This window comes from Cryptomeria japonica, chromosome 6 (genome assembly GCF_030272615.1).
Source record: "Cryptomeria japonica chromosome 6, Sugi_1.0, whole genome shotgun sequence".
Classification (NCBI taxonomy): Eukaryota; Viridiplantae; Streptophyta; class Pinopsida; order Cupressales; family Cupressaceae; genus Cryptomeria; species Cryptomeria japonica.
Genome location: NC_081410.1, coordinates 287,158,949 through 287,180,102, shown reverse-complemented (window position 1 = coordinate 287,180,102; position 21,154 = coordinate 287,158,949). Strand labels below are relative to the sequence as shown.

The window sequence follows — 21,154 nt, the reverse complement described above, 5'->3', positions numbered from 1 at the left end:
GACAATATTATCTTAGGTCCTATGCTATTAGATAAAATTATGTCATATTTTTATTTTACATCTTCTAAATTCAGGTACCCAATGCAGTAAGGCATTGATCACACTTGTAACTATCTTTAATGTTAGTTTTGTGTTCAAACTCACCAACAACTTGTTATAATTTGTTGAATATCATAATACCTTTCAATTCATGTTTGTTATTGTGTGTTCTACCCATCTCATGCTTTAATTAGATTGAGGATCACTTAAGGATTTGTCATCCTTGAGCATTATGTTAGTTAATTTGTGCGAAGTAAGAATGTGTGAAGAAAGGAGTTTTAATTATATTTCCATCTACATTTTTGTAGTTTTGTTTGGTTGTGGAAGTATTTTCTTCAGGAGTGCTAGAAATTGGAAACTACATAGAGGTGGGAGATAGAGTGTCTATCCTCTCTTCAAAGTTGCTTTGTTGTAGCTTGGGTTGCTTTTATAGTAGGAAAAATGGAGGCCACTTTCAATCTCAGATCAAGGATAAGACAAATCTCCTTCATGGGGGTGATCACTGATTTGCACTTAAAGAATTATTTCAAATATGAGGACCCTATGTTTGTTCAATACATAAGAATTCTTTTGGGAGATGATTTTATGAAGGCAAAGCAGAAATATCACTCTAATGTGGATAGCATGTCCACGATGCTCGCTTGGTGTCTGGAGCTAGGAACGAAAGAGGAAACTTAGTGAGTGATGGACTCTCATGTAAAAATGGATTGGTGTTTGGGTTTCAGAGCATTCGTAGCTACGGCAAAACTATACAAAGGCTTTATAGCTTGAGCATGCACATGGGTGCAGGCTGTAGGTTTTCCTCTCCTCTTTGGCCATTTATGATATGGATCTTTGAAGATAATAAAGATGACAAAAAATATGAGGTGAAAATCGGTGTTAGGTTTATCAACTTGAATATATTCAGGAGAGGGATAAGGTGATATGAGATAAGGAAGAAGGAGGCCCAAAGAAGAAGGGCAAGAAGACCAAATTTACGAAGGAAGATTCTTGGGTTTCACAACTAGATAAGGTTTGAATTTTCAATTTATTAGGTTTTTAGTTTGAAATTTGTTGGACTTCATAACGAATTGTAATGTTCACATTATACTATAAGACTCTCTTAATTCTAGGTTAGTGGGTGATATTAGCAAGGTGGTGTTTGTCTAATAGATAGTAGTTTAGTATGGTAAATGGGTAAAATGGAAGGTTTTGATAGTGTAGTTGGAACTGGATTTGAAGATATATATTGATTTTTGATAAATAATATAATATAAATATATCTCTATTGATAAAAGAATTTATAATAATAAAATTAATTTTAAACTTGATTATTAATTATTAGTTTAAAATTAGATATTTTTAATTATATTTATGTTACTATTTTTTTTTTGGATAGATAATGGGTCGTAATCGAATAATTTATTACTCAAAAAAGTTTACAAAAGCCTAGTTCATGTGAACATACTGACATGAAAGAACCAGGAGGAAAACCTTCGATCGTATCTCGTGAAAAATCAAATCTATACAAGTAAGATTACTTGGCTATATGCCAAGCCATATCAATATACAAGCCCAATAAGGATGCTTTTGAACAATGCTCTATCACAATAGCATGATAAAACCACGTAAATACATTCAATTGAAAGAAGGGGAAACAACTGTAGTCGATCCTAAAGATAGAGGCCGAAAATGGATAAAATGAGACCCCAGAGATCCAACCTGAGCAACTGTGCCAGCCTCAACATAATAGATCCTGCAACATGACCATCACCTACCAAGATCTTGAGACCAAATATTAGTCAGACAATATAATAATCTAAATAAATCATACATAAGAGGCACCCATGATACATAGAGATTATCTAGAAGAAGAAACAATGTGTAGAGCTAAAAAACATAAGTAAATAGTCTTTCGATAAAGAGGCATCTGTAAACACGGATTGTTGAATGACATTGAACACACATAAACACAACACCCCCTAGTAAAATTGGATTCATAAACCTCAAACCAACTTCACGAAGCCAGGAACTGTCATTATATTTATGTAACTGTTAATAGTCATAAAACTATATAATATAAACAATAGAGTGAAAATAGATATTTTTTTAATGACTAAATGAAAAGTATTTAAATTTATGATTAACTGTTATAAAATTATATTGTATAGATTAAAATGATTGAAAAAGGAAATTATGATTTTTAAAAATTATTAAAAGATAGAATGATTTCAAAAAAATTATACAAAATTATAATTATAAAATATAATTAATTAATTAATTTAAGCATCTACAGAAAATAAGGTGGCGAACACCTTATCAAAATGGGAAATTTCATTAAATGAAGCTAATGATGAATTGTGGTGGCCAGATTTCCAAAATTTGCAGTTTAAGGCATGAGAGATACGGTTGGGAGATAGAAGTAATGTGATACAATGGTAGGAGCAAGTTAGGTGTTCAGCTTGTTAGTTAGTTTGTACGAAGTAAGAATGTGTGAAGAAAGGAGTTTTAATTATATTTCCATCTACATTTTTGTAGTTCTGTTTGGGTGTGGAAGTATTTTCTTTAGGAGTGCTAGAAATTGGAAACTACTTAGAGGTGGGAGATAGAGTGTCTATCCTATCTTCAAAGTTGTTGCGCACCTGCAACCTACACATAGAAAAGAGAGGAAAATGGGTTGGGATTGGGGGTTTGCCTTTAGGTCAAACCCCAGTTTTAGAATTAACCAAGTAATGAAAGAAAGTACTTGCAAGTAGATGTAAATGAAAGACTGAATTGCAAATAACCTCAAGGAGGTTGTAGTAGAAATGTTGATAGAAATGCTTGTGTGGAATTGTAAGTTGGAATCAATCTCCTCTTCAATGGTTGAATCCTTGACTTGAATGCAACACCTAGCCTTGAGGGAGACTTGAGAATGCTCAATGCTGGAAAAGAATGCTTGAATGCTCTTGAATGCTTGATCGCTCATGCAACTTGAATTTTTCCAACTTAGACCTATCCAACTTATGCAAATGAGAGGATGGATTCCCCTTAAATACATGAACTAGTGGATTTGATTTTTGTCACGGGCCGATATCAAGGGAGTTTCCCGCCCGATGCACAACCAACAATGCAACCCTAGGAAGGGTCCTGCCCCAAAATAGGGTAGGGACAGTGGTGCCACATCCTTGTCTTGGGAGGACAAGGGTGACACGTCCCTGTCCAAGGGGGGACAGTGGCACCACGCCCCTATCCTACCCCTTTCTCCAAGGCAAAGTGGGGAGGGGGTGATGCAGAGGCCAAGGAAGAAACTGTTTTTGAGGGCTGAGCAATCTCTAGTCTCTGATCAGGCTAGAGGATTTGAACTCGCGTGCGTGAGGACCCTAATGCAGTCAAAAAATTGCTAGGGTTGCAATTTTTTGATACTACATTTAGCCCCCACTTTAGCAGGAGTATAAGCGTACACCAATACTATTGGTAAAGTACAAGGAAACAAGATTGAAAGACTTTTACCACGTCAAGGAGGCAAGATGCGCCAAGCCCCCAGTGGACTTAGGATCTTACGACTTCGATTGACAAAGTAAAAGGGAAGATCGATAAGGAGAGAACCATGACTGCAAGTAGCAAAGGTTCCTTCACTGTGAGTCATGAAAGCTAGGATACCAAAGATTACAAAGCAAAACAAAGTTCACTAAGTAATTCTAAGTATCACAAGAAGAAAAATATGAGTGGAGGGTATGCCCCCACATTAAAGCGATCGTGCGCACCTTATCAAGAGCGATTGCTTTAAGGTAGGATACACCCAAGAGAGAGAGAAGAAAGGGGATAGCAAGGATTTAACCCCCAATTGAGGAATAAACCCAAGGATAATGGACACAAAATACAAGGTAGTGTCACTTTCCTCAAGGTTAGTATGTTGTATGATAACTCATGTATATCATGTATGTATATGCATATAATAATCGTCATTCCCCAAAGAAGGAAACTACCTTAGAAGAAAGGGAACAAAGGATGTCTTTTGAGTCAACATGAAAGAGACCACAAAAAGATCTCAATGCTTTGCATCATCCCCAAGTAGACATTAAGGGAACAAATAGAAGAACAAGGATAGAGATAGAAGAATGGTCACAAAAGAGAAAGAAAGGAGAGGGAGAAAGATTTGCAGTGCTAATACTACTAATCTAGCATGACATCTGCCTCCCGATCTTGTTGATCACTATTTAGGGAAGGCGAGCAACACGCTAGAGGAGCGACATCAAGTACAACAGATGGAGCTATCACAAGATCCAAATAAGGACAATGCTCATTTTGTAAGTCACTTTGTTCGATTCTAGGAGCTAGGATTAGGGTTTGTGAAAACTCATCCGATAAATGCTTGTCCACGTCAACATATTCATACTCACTATCAGAAGCATTAGGAGTTGCATTGCCATTATGAATAACATTTTCACCCATTTCTTCATCAAAGTTTAGAGAAAGAGGAGAAAGAACATGAATAGGAGTAAAACCATCACATGTTTCATGCAACTTATGATTTGGAGATGTAGGTTGAACATATTGCTTAGGAGAAAAAGGAATCATGTCAACTATTAGAGTCTGAGGAGATTGAATATTTTGAGGGATAGCTTCACGAGGTCGAACACGATGTCTTCATCAGCGTTCCTGTGCATAACTATTCCATTGAGTTTTAGTGGAAGCCTGAGAAGGAGGAAGAACACTTGAAAAAGTAGGAACGTTTCGCTTCTTGATATTTGAAGTTTTAGATTGAGGTCTTTTAGGTTGAACAAGAGGAGAAGTAGGCCTCTTCTCTTGATAAGAGGAAAGAGGTGGAATTGTGCCATAGAAAGGAGGAATATTAGGTGTAGGAAGGAGACCAAGTCCATCATGAGGAGGAGGTATAGGTCTAACCTTAGGAGGAATATTATTGTTTTCTTGAAGAGAAGGTAAAGTCACATCCATAGGTATAGGTTGACAATCTTCCTTAGGAGGGAGATTAGCTCTATCTATGAGGGGAAAAACCTCATCTTGAAGAATAATAGGAATGTCAAGTGTTGGGGATCTAGGTTGAATTAAGGATAAGATCATATCGTTATTCCATTGTTGATAATATTGAAAAAGAGCATTGCTCCTTGATGGAAGAGATTGAAATTGTTTAGGCCAAAAGAGATCAATAAGAACACCAGGGCTTCTTTCATATGGATGAAATAAGATATGGTTCATGGTTATGATTTCTCCATTGTGAGTAAATTTAAGACACTTGTGGATTGGAGAAGCAATAGCCTTCATGGAAGATAGCCAAGCATAGCCCAACTTCACACGGAATTGCTCAGAAGAAGGTATGATAACAAAGTCAACATCCATGGCTTTAGTATGAACTTCAATAGGAAGAGTGATAGAGCCAATGGTAGAACAAGAGAAGCCATCAAATAATTATACAACCACATTAGAAGCATCATATATTGGTTTATGCAATCGTAAAGTGAAAAGATACTTTTTAGTTATGACATTAACCATGCAAGAGGGATCAATCAGGGCACCACGACAAGGGATATCCTTAACCTTCACAACTATGTATAAAGGGCCATCGGGTGCTCTAATGGTCTCACTAGGGTCAAATGTAATACAAGGATCCTTAAGCGTATCTTGTGTTTCTACCATATTAACCAAGTTTGGAGCCATAGAAGTGAATTCTTTAGAAGAGAGAGAATTAGGCAAAATCTCAATAACGTCAGAGGTATGAGAAGGCAAGGGATTAGTGAAAATCTTAAGATTTTGATTAGGAGGAGCTATTGATTTATTCCCTTTATCATTCACGCCTGCCACAAATATAGTATTATTATCAATCAAGTCTTGAATCTTATTCTTCAATACAAAACATTTCTCAGTATCATGACCAGGTTGACGATGGAATTGGCCAAAAAAAAAATGTTATCAAAACAGGGGGATGCAAGTTTAGAAAGATCATTTTTTTTATAGGAAGAAGTTTGATAACATTTTTGTGCAACAACTAAGACATAATACTATGTAGAGATTCATTCAAGGAAGTAAACTGTCTTTCTCTTTGGAAAAATTTAGAAATAGAAGGCACTCTTGTTGTAGCATTCACATGGTTGTTGTTGATTGGACCATTGAACTTGATGAAACTTTTTCTTGGTTTGAACTTTGCAAATGGTTGTTGAACACTCTCCCCCTTATCACTTGGAGCCATAGGAGTGGATTGCTCCATTTGACTCACAACTAGTTGATAATTGTGGAGTTTTGCGCACAATTGCACAAAGGAAGTAAACTCAGACAAAAGAAGTTTTTCCCTAATATCTTTTTTTAAATTAGAAATGAAAATTCTTTGAATATCATTATTAGGTACATTAAAAAAAATTTGAGCACAAAAATGCTTATATCTACCAATGAAATCAGTCACTTTTTCTTTAATACCTTGTTTACAATGCATTAAATTAGTCAAAGTGGTCTTAGGGCCAATGTTGTTTTGAAATTGTTGAATGAAAGCATTTGCCAATTTTTGAAAGGAAGCGATATAATAAGAAGGCAAAGAGCAATACCACTGAAAAGCCTTATCTCTTAGTGTTCTTGTAAACAATTTTGCAAGCAATCTTTGATCATAAGCAAAATCAGTGCACAAGGTTTGAAATGTTTTGACATGCGTAAGAGGATCACCTTTTTCATTATAGAGTTCCAATGAAGGGATCTCAACATGTTTAGGTGGCCTGACTTTAACAATATCAAGAGAAAGTGGTCTTGCAATATCAAAGGTGGGCACACTAAACTTGGATTGACTCATGGAAGCTATTTGTTGTTGTAAGGAAGACACGGTTCGAGAATAAATGTTAATTGTCGCTTTGGTAGAAGAATTGATGTTAGACATAGGTGATTGGGAAGGTGGTGTGATGTTATTGAAAGAAGGCATGGACTGAGAATAAGGTGGTGGGACATTATGGTAAGTAGGCATGGGTGATGATTGGGTAGGAAAAGGGACACTTAAAGGAGGAATAAAGTTGTTAAGAAATTTCCCCCTTGTGTCGCATTGATTGGTTGAGGAATAGTAGAAATACTTATGGAAGACATAGGTAAAGATGGAGGATTAAATGAAGAAGAGGGATTGCCCCCATGACCCATGGTTGTAGGAATGACATTTTGAGTTGAAGTAGCCATGATGTTGGATGTGAAAGTAGGAATACTAGTCATAGGAGTAGTCAAAGGAATTGAAGGATTGACTTGTATTGAAGGTTGTGAATAACCTAGGGTTTTGGCACAACTCTTGATAGGCATGACATTAGAATCAACAATATGTGCAATGCCACACAATATATCAATTCCATTCTTATCACTTTGAATCATGCGCTTAAGGCCTTCAATTAATGGAAGAGGTTCACTATTAGGGTACTCTTGGGACATCCATTGATCAAAGCTATCAAATTGATTGTCCAATGTAGAAATGTGATCTAAAAAAACCCTAGTTAAAGCTTCTTCTTCATCATGGGATCCATCAATGGTGTGAATAGGCACATGATTAGGATGGGAAGCATGATCCTCATTAAACAAATCACCCAAGTTAGGCTCCATCTCCTCGGTAATTAAACCTTGGGAAGCCTTAATTCTAATGCTTTGTCTAACAGGGATAGGATAGGTAGGACTAATAGTGGAAAAACTCATGCACCAGAGGGAAAATTTGAATTTTGAATTGTGGAAGAAAGCTTATAAAATTGAGTAATGAAAAATTTAAGAAAATAATGATTACACAACTTGAACTTTGTTGGAGGAAGGGAATGACACAATTACCAAAAATGAAAGGAAATTGGAATTTTAAAATTAGGGCAAAGAGAAGACCACTTAATTTTAAAATCAGGGCAGACTATGATTATCCTCTTAATTTTAAAAATTTCTTGAAAATTGAAATGTTGAATTTTGAAGGTATTTCCGATTCTAGAGGGATAAAAAATCGATAAAATCAGCCAATCCTATGGATTCAGGCTAGTAAATACAGTCATAACGGTTTCTCGAAATTTCAGAAAAAAAACCTAGGACCATGGTAGGAACGCACATGGTTTGACCAACTTTTAAAATTTTTTTCAGGGATGGATATTACTATGATTTTAAAGCTAACCCCCCAAAATTGGCAAATTTTACGATCTCTAGATGGGCGAAATGAAGGCGCAAATGTAAAGATAGGACCATATTAGGGTTTTGAAGAAAAAGAGGAATTCAATTGCAAATTTGAAAAAGGTCAAACCTAATGGATAGGGACACCTTGGAAAATGTTTAGAAATCCGAATTGAAATGAAATTGATTTGAAATTCGCACAAACAATTAATTTTGAAAATTAGGGTTTTATGACCTAACCACTTAATTTTAAAATTTGAATTTTGGGAAAAAGGGGGGAAATTGAAAATTTGGAGTGTAGGATTGAAGACAAATCTGAGAACAATAATCTGAAAATTAAATTAAAATCCAATTTTTGTACAAGTTCAATATGATTTTTGAAAATTAGGGTTTTAACAAGTAACCTTTTAATTTTGTAAATTTTATTTGCAAATTGAACAAGACAAGAAGGAAATTGAATTTGACAAACAAAACAATTTTCAGATCTAAGATAACCACAAGCAATTTTTACAAATTACAAGTTCAATTTTAATAAAAAACTAGGGGTTTTAATTATTTAACCACTAAGTTTGCAGAAATTTGAAACTTGTAAATTAAAAATATGCAGTTTTGTTCAAAGGAAAGCATGCAAGATGTCGGGTTCACCAAAATGTAATGGTGGAAAAATGGTGAATGATAGATCAAGAGGAAAACTACCCTTTCTCTCAAAGAGAGATGAGAGTCTCACTATTGATTACCCTTCAAACACTTTTCACCATGTTACATTTGGAAGAGGAGAGGATAATTCACTTGATTCAATCTCTCCACAAGAAGATGGTAGATTGAATTCTGAATGAAATGGGAATGATAAGTTGATCACCTCTTCCTTGTTTGAGATAGAAAGGAATTGATTGATTTATGTAGTGCAAAAGTGACAAAGAACTGATTATAACTTGAGATTGGAATATGGGATGGAGTTGTGCACCTGGATCTGACAACAATATGTCAAGACGAAGGTGCCCTGCGAATTTGAGGAAAAGTTGCTCGGACTGTGGTGAGAATGTACACAGTCCTCCAAAAAATCTGCGAAACGAAAAGGGTTTTTCTGCCTCTGCAAATGGAGCCTGAGTCTGAAAGTACAGTTGCGCACTTGCAACCTACACATAGAAAAGAGGAAAATGGGTTGGGATTGGGGGTTTGCCTTTAGGTCAAACCCCAGTTTTAGAATTAACCAAGTAATGAAAGAAAGTACTTGCAAGTAGATGTAAATGAAAGACTGAATTGTAAATCACCTCAAGGGAGGTTGTAGTAGCAATGTTGATAGAAATGTTTGTGTGGAATTGTATGTTGAAATCAATCTCCTCTTCAATGGTTGAATCCTTGACTTGAATGCAACACCTAGTCTTGAAGGGAGACTTGAGAATGCTCAATGTTGGAAAAGAATGCTTGAATGCTCTTGAATGGTTGATCGCTTATGTAACTTGAATTTTTCCAACTTCAACCTATCCAACTCATGCAAATGGGAGGGCGAATGCCCCTTAAATACATGTTAGCGGATTTGATTTTCGTCACGGGCGAACATTGGGGGAGTTTCCTGCCCGATGCACAACCAACAATGCAACCCTAGGAAGGGTCCTGCCCCAAAATAGGGCAGGGACAGGGGCGCCACACCCTTGTCCAAGGGGGGACAGTGGCGCCACACCCTTGTTCAAGGGGGGACAATGGCGCCACGCCCTTGTCCTACCCCTTTCTCTAGGGCAGGGTGCGGATGGGGTGGTGCAGAGGCCAAGTAAGAAGCTGTTTTTGAGCGCTGAGCATTCTCCGTTCTTCGATCAGGCTAGAGGATTCAAACTTGCGTGCGTGAGGACCCTAATGCAGTCGAAAATTGCTAGGGTCGCAATTTTATGATACTATATACCTAATAAAAAATGATATCTAAAAAGCCATTAGAAAATAATTTATTATTAAATATATAAAAAAAGTATTCAAACATTAAAAATAAGTGGAAACAATTTATTATTATTTTTCAAACACTTAAAACTCATTATTTTAGTATTCTTTTGAAAAAATCAACTTTCTTGATTAAAATTAGAAATTATTCAATTTAGTCATTAGAGCCAATATTTTAAGAGAAGAAAGCATAAAACGATTCTTCAATTTTTAAAAAAGATTCAAAAAGTTCTCCCATATCGCCTAAAATTTAAGAACCAATTAAATTGAAGATAATTAATTTTATTAATATTCTTAATTAAAATTTTTGCATCTATACTTTCATAAAGATTAAAAGTTTTTTTGGTAGAATTTTTTTTTCAATTTTAATTTGTTAATTTGATGTTTATTAATAACTAGTTAAAGAACAACCCTTGCCAAAGTTTTATGATTATGACAAGTACTAATAATCTTTTTTGATCCATCAAAATAATCGATCGATTAAGCTTTAAGTGAATGTAATAGTAAGTACTAATACTAATACTAATGAAAAAACATAAGAGAAATAGCAATAAAAAATTAGCTCAAGACAAAGAAAAAGAAGATTGATGAAAAATAATTTATGTTTGAGTACGCTAGTTATATAAGCTAACGCGGTGGTCTTTTGAGGAACTCCTGGTCCCATGGTCTAGTGGACGTTACTGAAAATTGTTGATTAAAGAGACGACGGCGGACATAAAATTTGATAGCCCGCGCAGGGGATGTTCAAAACGGGGATGCGAGCAAATGCAAATTTCGCTGCACACTGCGTGAAGGGAGTGATTAACGAGAGGTGGTGGAAAGCAAGGAGAAACATATCAGCAACAAAGTACATGGATGAAGAATGGGATTTGAGCGCGGAGGAGCTCGATTGCCTAGAGCAAGATGCTATTCGACGCCTTGCCCAGCGCCAACAATCATCCACAGCCACCTCTTCTCCACTTATCTCATCTCCTCCTGGAATGTCCGGCAGAAGTCAACTGAGCGTCAAGATTTTCAAGGATTGCCACGGAAAAATTGCCTTGGAAACGCAGTATAACCCGGTTCGTTTTTCTACCAATTTTGTTAATTACCTTAATTACTGTGAACCGATTTATTTTTTCTTTTGTGACTTTTGTAACTCCCCTTTGCGTGTCTAGTGGTCTCTTTTCTTAGGGTATTGTAGCCAATTTCAACACTTTATCATATATCTTTGGGAGTTGAATTCAGGTTTCTGTCTTCAAAGAGCCTTATTGCGTTTACCGCTTTAGCTCAGCCCTTAAGTTCCACGAAGCAATATTAAGTTTGATAAACATTCAATTCTTAGTAGAAAACATATTAAATCTTAAGGAAATAGAAATTCATCTAATGATTTATCTATAATAATCTAGTACTAAACGGACTCACCAAAAATTCTGAACTTGTAGAACAGTATGGATTTTTAAAATTATCCCTAACTTGCAAATGTAAGGAGTTGTATTTCAGAAAGTTTTCATTTGGTAAATAGACTTTACTTTGGAAATCCTATGAATAGTTATAGTTTTAGGGCAATTTTTTTTTTCCGAATTTTGGGGACGGTGATGGGCCGGCAATTTTTTTTTTGATAGGCAAAAGCTATTTTATTAATAATTTAGCATAATAACAAAAAGAGTACATCTAAACCACCAAAACAGTCTCGATCCAACAACAATAACACAAAACAGGCCAGCCACCCACAGGGGAGGAAAGAACAGATCGCAGCACCATCCCTGACCCATACGATGAACCAGAATACAAAACACAGGAAAGCCCCCTGAACCCCAAACACTATGCTGCAAAAGAGAAACCCCCTGGGAAACATTGACAAAAAATTGACAACACCTGCTCGAAACGGCCATACCAAAACAGAGAGAGCCCAAAACAGACTCAAGCATCCCAAATCGTCGAAGAGGAAGCTACCACCTTGTCACCACCGCTAGAAGACGCACTGCTTTACACTCTTCGAACCTGGTGGTTGACCATGCTTCCTTCTTGGCACCTCCTGCGAGTCCTCTTCACTCCGTGATGCTGCTTCCATCTCTTCCCGACGAGCATGATTCTCCACCATGTGCAAATAATTTTAATCTCCCCCAAACCAATTTGGGCCTTAGCTTTGCAAACCTCCTTATCCTGATCTGCTCCCCATAAGAAGGGCCGCAAAAGGGGAATAGCCTCCCCAACATGCAGCCAATTGCCACTAGGAGCCACGAAACTTTTGCTAGGCTGAGCAAGCGTCAAGAGCGACGCTAATCCCAAACACCATTCCTCCCAGACAAAGAGCGAGACAATCCAAAATACCTCATCCTTAGAATACAACTCCAAGCATCATGCCATGAACATGGAGGCAATGCCAACATTAGTACGGTATCTATGAACCGCCTCCAAAAACGACTCCCCAAGCACCATAGTCACCCAATGAATGAATCTTTCATCTTTAAACTTAAACACCCTCTTAAGCTAGTCCACAGTAATCTTGCCCCAGAAAGCCACCATGGGCTTAAGTGTTTGCAAAGAGAAATTGGCTTGCATTGTGCCTCACCACCTTTCGCACAACACCCAACGATCAAGCAGCAACAAAGAAGACAGAACAAGCTTCTCCAACAAGCCAAACAAGCACAACATAAACCTAACCATTGAACTTAACTACACACTCTGCGCGAAGCAAATAACGGCCGCAATCAACCACAAATCATTAATGACTGTCTGTACGCCCTACGTACCACCCAACGGAGCCAACCCAACATCCACTCTATCGTCTCGGGAATGCTCCGCATTTAAATCCTCCACCTTCTTTGAGAGTACGTCTGCCTCCATATTGCCCAGTCGATGGATGTGTGTGACTTCAAACTCCCTTAAAGAAAATAAAAGTTCCTTAATTGCCTTCACCACCTTCTCAATCTTCCAATTATCTAACCTACCATTAATTATCGCATTAGTGATAATCTATGAATCACCTTCCAAATGAACCAATAGGGCCGTGAGTTTTTTAGCCAAGTTGACCGCAAGAAGGGCTGCCCTAGCCTCTGCAACATTGTTAGTAACTGAGCCAAGTTGTTGCTTACACCATGCTAAAGTACAGCCCTGCATATCTCTAGCGACACAACCAGCCCCAGAGGGACTGGGATTCCCTTTTGAAGCCCTGTCGAAGTTGATCTTGATCCAATCACTTTTGGGAGCTTTTCATTCCACCTTGTCCTCGAAGAGGATTAGCCCCCGCCTAGGCCCATTAATAGGCCATGATGGGACGGCTATTAATAATATTTATAAAATTAACATCCAAGAAACTAATTACAAGGGACATAATGGAAGGTGCTTTATGTAAACAATATTTGTAAAAAGAAGTTGAAATATATACAAAGTTTGACAATTTGAGTATATATATATATATATACGTATGTTTGTATGTATGTGAGCCACAGTAGTGTGAGTCGCATGATCAACAATAGAACACTTGTGTGAACTGAATACCACATCAAGTTGAGGAGAGTGTTGCATAATCTGGCTCACGGAGAGAAGATTTAGTTCCATGCCTGGAACATAGTATTCATTGAGGAATATGAGATTCCTCCCACCAGACTGAATTTGAATGTTGCCCTTGCTGACAACAGTATACTCTTCACCTCCTCCAAAAATGACTGAATCAGTGAAAGGTAAGAAGTTTGTGAACCAATCACGCCGATGAGTGAAGTGTCAAGATGCACCAAAGTCTATGTACCAAGCAAAAGACTTCACTTGATTTATAGGTCTTTTCGCCATGAAAGCATAAAAGGCAGATTCCTTTTGCTTTGAGTGCTCTGCAACATTGGCCTTAGGTTGAGACCCTCCCTGCTTCCGTTGTTCGGAAGCCAAATGATTTTGAAAGTCTCTTTACCCAGAATGAGATCGTCTAGGCGACGACATTCAAAGATCATCATCATCCGCTGGTTCCATGTGTTGTAATTTTTGTCGTTAAATTATTGACTGCCTTCCAACATTATGTTGGTCAAAGACGCCATCTTACATGCTTTCTGAGGCATGGAAAACGAGATTCATTGAAGAGGCGAAAAACTGATTCCTGAAGAGTACCGAACCCAAGGCACGGATCCCAATGCAAAAAATGAGGAAGATTCAAGTACAGATTTCGAGACTAAAAGAAGTACAATTGACACAAATCCCAAGGGACAGATTTTGATAGGCCCAGAAAATTTCAATGAAGACCCAAAAAAGTATGAGAAAAACCCACAAGGAATCTACTATTGAAAATTAATTCTGACAAAAAAATCAGAGGATTTTTTGCGAAACCCTAGCCGACAAAAAGCAGATCATGTTTTTCTAAATTTCTTTTTGTAGAAATCCCGTTAGAGAAAACCCTAGTTGGATTTGTAAAGGCACAAAAAAAATCATGCCCTAGCCATGGAATAGAGAAGAGTTGGCCCGCAGGAACAAACCACGATTTTCTGAGACAAGAAAAAAAATAGGTCGGAAAACACAACAGAAAAACTCGTTGTGAAACTCTGAAGATCTCCAAAAACAAGCTATCGCATGGGAAGAACGCACTTCGTGAGTAGAGGGAAGCCGAAAACATGATCGCAAAAAAAGCCGTTGCGATTTTAAATTGTAGTAAAACACGAACACGTGCGCCAAAAAAAAAGAGACCAAACACGGGTAGAGTAGAACACAGGAGATCGTAAAAAACACACAATAAAATCCGTTGCAAGGCTGCAGAAGAATGAACGCGGGCGACAAAGAATGCAGAAACCGGTCGATGAAACCCGGGAATTAGATAGGATGGCGCGGAAATCAGATCATGTGGGCAGGGAATAACATAAATGTAGCCACAAAAATTACAGAAGGAAAGATTCGATCTATAGACACGAAACCCCCTCTTTTTAAAAAAAATAAATTAATAGGGCCGAAAATCTCAAAAGAACTTCGAAAAATTTCAAATTTTTTATTTCGGCTCTGATACCATGTTCATGGAATGCAATGATTTTATTAAAAGAATAGAGATGTGCATATAGCATTCATGAAGACGATATTTCTATTAAGAAACAATCGTAAACTGAAGAAAAATAGAAACTATCTAATATGTACAATAAATTACATTGTTAACCATTAATAAGAAATGATAAAGATATTATTCTAATACTCCCCTCCAAATGCCTCTTCAAGTGCTAGTAGATGCTTGGCATTGGATACTGAAGATGATCCACTAACATTGAACAACATTTTCTCTCTTTGGGAAGAAACAACACCACAAATATGTGCAAGATGCCTTCTCATTCCAGATAGGAATATGTACTAAGTAAGATGAATGTCTTTTAATTCAGCACATTATCCAAAAATGTGATATGTGGAATGTCAATACGTGCCATACGGCTGTAATCCAAATCGCATGTGAAGTCCTGTTGGAAAGAATCTCTTGAAGCCCTTAGTGAAGCGTCTTTGAACATTGTAGTAGTGCAAGAATTGTCCTCAAAGAGAAGACATCCTCAATACTATCATCAAGATCCAAAATGTGGAACTCTACAAGCAAGCAAGAGATGTTAGGTAGAAATGTGTCCCAATGATATAGAAAATTGATATCAATATCCTTTTGCAAGGAATCTCTAAAAGCCCCTCAAGGAAGCAACACGAAACCTGAAGTAGCATTAGGTAATGAGATCTCAATGCAAGTCATGGGGCTACATTGTTTATCCACAAATGATGGCGATGTTTCACAAGATGTTTGAGTGAGACCATATGATATTTTGGTATGTGTTGGAAATGGATGATTAGGTAAGGTAACACCACGATTGAGGAGTTGCATATTTCATCAATTTGACTGTTAACGGACGCCACACCTGTGGCCCATTGGTGACGCCTAAAAATAGTAGTACCTCTTGAAAAATAGGAAGTTGGTTTTGAGCCCTTGAAAAACCACAAATGACATCCTGCAAGGTCCACTAGTCCATGGATAAATTAGCTATTGTGGATTTGAGCCCATTCCATGTGAATGGTTCTCAAATTTGCCTGTAAGTTTTAAAGTATCTTGGATGTCCTGCCATGGGAACATTGTGAAAGGCTCTTAATATCTTCTTTATCTCTGATCCTTCTACTAGAAAAATTCTCCCCTTGTAAATGATGAACTCATTTACAATGGTGTACCTGTCGTCATGCACTATACCATCAATAATGCTTGAGGCCCATTGGTCCTTGGCATACTAAGCTGAAATCCACTCTCTCCAATCAGCTGTAATCTCTCCAATGGAGCACAAATGAGGTCTTCTCGATAATGCATCTGCAACTACATTCTTCTTACCTTTGACATATAGACAATGTCAAAGTCGTAAGCCTATAGCTTACTTACCCACTTCTGCTATCGGTCATTGAGGTCTTGTTGATTCAGGAAATGTTTCAAGCTATTATGGTCTGTCTTAACCACAAATTTGCTGACCACCAAATACTGCTTGAATTTGGCCAAAGCGTGCATTATGGCTAACATTTCTTTATCATATATATTGTAGCTCCGCTCTGCACCCCTCAATTTCTTACTCTCAAATGCTATTGGATGCTTATCCAACATTAACACTGCACCAATGCCCTCTCCTAAAGCATCACACTCCAACTCAAAAGGTTTGATGAAATTCAGTATGGCAAGAATGGGACACAAACTCATCAATTGCTTAAACTTCTTGAAACACTGTTGTGCCTGATTTGTCCAAAGGATTGCCTCCTTTGTCAAGTTGGTAAGTGGTGCTGCCTGATGTGAGAACCCCTTGATGAAGCATTGGTAGAAACCACAAAGCCCAAAGAATCCCTTAAGTTGAGTAAGATTCTTGGGTTGAGGCCAATCCACAATAGCTCAAAATTTATCTGGATCAACTCTGACACCCTTTGAACTAATGATATGCCCCAAATATAGCAACTCTGTCATACTAAACTCACATTTGGATTCCTTGGCATACAAGGACTCCCTCTCTACTATGCTCAACACCTCCCCAAGGTCCCTCAAGTGCTCATCCCGAGTACAACTAAAAATCATTATATCATCAAAGAAAATGAGGACAAACTTCCTCAATTGATGCTAAAAAACCCTGTTCATATTGGACTGGAAAGTAGCAGGTGCATTGGTTAAGCCAAAAGGCATAACCAAGAACTCATAGTGTCCACAATGACATTGAAACGCCGTCTTCTCCACATCCTCCTCCCTCATCTGAATTTGATGATATTCAGATCTCAAATCAATTTTGTAGAAGAAACATGCCCCATTTAGCTCGTCTATCAACTCATCAATGCAAGGAATGGGATACCAATTTTTGATAGTCTTCTTGTTCAAAGCACGATAATCAATGCACATATGTAGTGTCCCATCTTTTTTCTTGACCAAAACAACAACTGATGCAAAAGGGCTCTTGCTAGGCCAGATGTGTCCCATCTCGAGTAGCTCCTTAATAGTTTTCTCTATCTCATCCTTAAGACGCTTAGGGTGCCTATATGGGGTGATAATAACGGGTTTTGTACCCTCCTCCAACTCAATAATGTGCTTTATGTTCCTGTCTAGAGGTCTCCCATGTGGTATATCACTAAACACCTTATTGTGTTTAGTCAAGAGTCCCTGGATGTCTGGAGGATAATCCCACTTTTGCTGCTCTATTGCTGTAGGTATCACAACACACTCTACAACCCACTCTACCTGATTATGTCTGATCAATCTCTCCATAGTCCATCCTCCTCAAGGAAACCATGCGAAGATTCCCATTTGACATCCCTCTCAACACAAGTTTCCTGCCGTTTACCTCAAACCTCATCTCCATAGTGCGTACGTTGAGGTAAAACTCCTCAATCATGTGAAGCCACTTCATGCCCAACACAATACCCATCTCTCCCATACTCACCACATAATTGTTAGCTTGAAACACAATCACTTAACTATAGGGTCAAGTTGGGAATCATCCTGTTGCATGTGAGAGTGAAACCATTTGTAACTCTCACTCTAAAACCCTCAAACTCGTCAGCCTTAGTCCTCTCTTGGCCACTAACCCCTCATTGATGAAATTATATGTAGCACCTGTATCTAACAAAGTGATGACACACTGGCCACCAAGAATTCCCCGTATCCTGAAAGAACCCTTTCACTAGATGCTAGAGAGTCATGCAATAGGTTTATCATCCTCCCGTTCCTTTCCTGACTCCTCGGATGCACTTTCTGCTTCGCTATCACATGTTTTAGTTCGCTGATCTGAATTTTCAGAATTAGTTTCATCGGCAGAATAGTATTCCATCTTGTTTGCTTTCCCTTTTAGACGACACTTATGACTAGAATCCCATGGCCCCTTGCACTCGAAACATAATTTTTTGTCTCAAGTCATTTAGTGGCTCATCATCAGTTTTTTAGAAAGATTTCCTCTGCTGGTCCGACCCTTTGTCGAAATGTTTCTTGTCCTTATTGCTAGAAAAAGGTTTAGACGAGAACTTGCTCTTTGGAGCAGCAAGTTCCATACTCCTGGCCTTCTTCATGGCTTCCTGTAAGGTCAGTGGATCAAAGGCCTTAAGCCACACACGTAAAGGCTCTGTGAGCCCCTCTATTAAGAGTACTACCAATCTCCTCTCAGAAGTGCTGGGAACCATCACAGACAACCTCTGAAAATCTGCTATGTAAATCTCCAAGGACCCATACGACTTAAGCCATGCGAGTTCTTTGAAATATTCCTCTGGGTCCTTGTCAAAACGGTCGATGAGTCTGTGAACTCATCATAGGTTGTAATGAGATGATGACCCAATGTCACCAGACCATGATACCACCACTCATGTGCCATGCCATCAAGGTAAAGTGTGGTGAACTTAATTTCATCTTCTTCGAGCATAGGTCTCAGTGATGAATAATTGTCCAACTTTTAGATCCATGATCTCGTAGTACACCTGTCACTGCCATCAAAATGTGGCAAGCTAAGCTTACTCAGAACTTGCTGTAAGTCCCTCTGACCCTGTGGTGCATTGTGCTCTGTTCTAGCTGCTGTACTTGGTCTCTTCTGATTTAGGAATTGCTCCAATGATAGCATGTCCCTGATCTCAGGCGGAAGGGTCATGTATTTCGCATAGTGAAGCTTGATCTCATCTAGCAATGATCCTTGTGGCTCTGGTGTCTGCACTGATGTTACTGGTGGTGTCTCCCTACAAGTAAATTGAACTTGTAGATTGGGTACTCCATATTGGAGTAGTATTCTAATCACCACTTTGAGTCCCACTGAACTTACTATTATGTGTGGTGTGTTGAGAGGTATGCTGCATAGCAATCTGCTGTCTCATTTACCCCAGCAATTGTGACATCATGTCCATCACGGTGTCAAACTTACGCTCTACTCGGGAGATTGGACTAAGGGACCCAGTACACCCTTTGCTCTTCTCTGCCATGGCACCTGTGATGCTCTCACCATCACTAGATAGAGTCCTGTTAATACCAAGAATTCCAGAAATTGTTTCTCCCTTTGGAACCTGAGGTGATTGCCACTGGACGTGATGTTCTTCCGTAGTGTAAGTCTGAAACTCTTTGTCACACTTAAAAAAAACTGGGCTTTGATACCACTGAAATGGTCCACCTTGTTCTGAGGGTATGACTTCTAAATCTTTCCTTTACTATTTTATTTTCTATTTTTTTTCTGTTTTTCTATTTAAAAAAAAATATATGCTGAAAAATAGATGCTTGGAAATAATGCTACAAATTGAATAATGATTCCAGATAATTCATGAAAGCTTTAAACCCTAAACTTCAAATTTATTTCAACGAATTCAATGTACATACTAGATCTGCGACAGGCAAGAATAATGATTCTAAAATTGCAGATCCAATGCATAACCTCACGCCTCAAGTCTGCTTGCACTATAACTCCAATGCCCACCTATGAAAGCTGAAATGAATGTGATGAAGGCGGCTAGCTATGACAGTCTGGAACAGCCTGAATTTGAGTCACAAGGATCTGAAACGATCCTCACAAACCACCATGCAGCCCTCTATCCTTGTAGGGCTTGGCTTTTTGGAGATGTATGACCTGTTTCTTGGGGCCATCAAATGCTTCAGTTTGCAATCTGATCTTCCCAATCTGCCCTCAAATTGTTTGCTGATCTCTGAAGAATTCAGATTCTCCTTCAAACTGTAGATATCCAGCTCTCCTGCAACTGTGAATTGTTGCCAAATAATCAGCGTTTGGAAGGTGTTTCACTCCTGCAGGCATCAACAACTGTGAAGGATTTCGTCTTCACAATCTGATCAAAAAAACCCTTTCAGCCTCAGCCAAAATTCTCCAATGAATAATCTCCTGAATGCCTCAAAATGGGAGCCCAAATGCCTTTTTTACTTCTCTCTAAAACCCACACGCAAACTTGTAATTTGCAATTTATTTTACTTTGTTTCCATTGCCTTTATTATTATTTAATGAAATTATTATCACATGTGCGTCCACTTTATTAATGATTTCATGTGACTTTATAAAGTCACTTTATTAATATTTAATAAAGTAACTTTATAATTTATTTAAAAAGTCACTTTATATTATAGTAACTTTAATTTATTTAAATAAAACATTAAAGTTAAGATTATATTAACTTTAATATTTAAATATTTATTGAAAATCAACTCTTGGCCACTAAAGACTATCAACGGACATTGCACCTGTGGCCCACTGGTGATGCCTAAAAATAGTAGTACCTCCTAAAATATAGGAAGTTGGCTCTGAGCCCCTGAAACGCCACAAATGAGCTCCTGCAAGGTCTACTAGTCTTCGGATGGGTTCCCTATCCACTGTATTACCCTACTGGAACCGTTGCTGATAGGCTAACTCTGCTAAAAATAGAAAGTGCCTAGGAAGGGGACATTACAAATAGCGGATCAACAATCCACTACTCACAAGTGGCCAAACAAATGAATTCGTTTTGGTGAAATACTAATTGTAGCACATGTGAAATGTGTCGCGACAAGTGTAGGTTTGAGGTGTGGTGTTTCATAGGTTGTGAACTTATGAACAGGTTGATGTTTTGTCTTCGATCTCCTTCGAACTACATGTCCACAAAGGGCGACTAAAGCCCTAAGACATGGTTTGAAGCTGAAAATTAGGAAATAAAACAACATGCCTCCTCAACAATT

The 21,154-nt window shown here is 38.0% G+C and overlaps 1 protein-coding gene across 4 annotated transcripts in view; it reads left to right on the top strand.

The window, feature by feature from the left end:
• Positions 1-10,684: 10,684 nt before the first annotated feature.
• The window catches only part of LOC131031948 (uncharacterized), a 297,244-nt gene continuing 286,774 nt past the window's right edge, over positions 10,685-21,154 (top strand). For 3 of the 4 annotated variants that reach the window (XR_009103347.2, XM_057962824.2, XM_057962817.2), the window contains exon 1: positions 10,685-11,102. Coding sequence is in view for 2 of the 4 variants with exons in the window: in XM_057962824.2 (XP_057818807.2) it covers positions 10,782-11,102 (321 nt within the window). In the remaining 2 variants the exon portion in view is untranslated. The remainder of the gene's footprint in view (positions 11,103-21,154) is intronic. The other variant, XM_057962839.2, reaches the window with a different exon arrangement.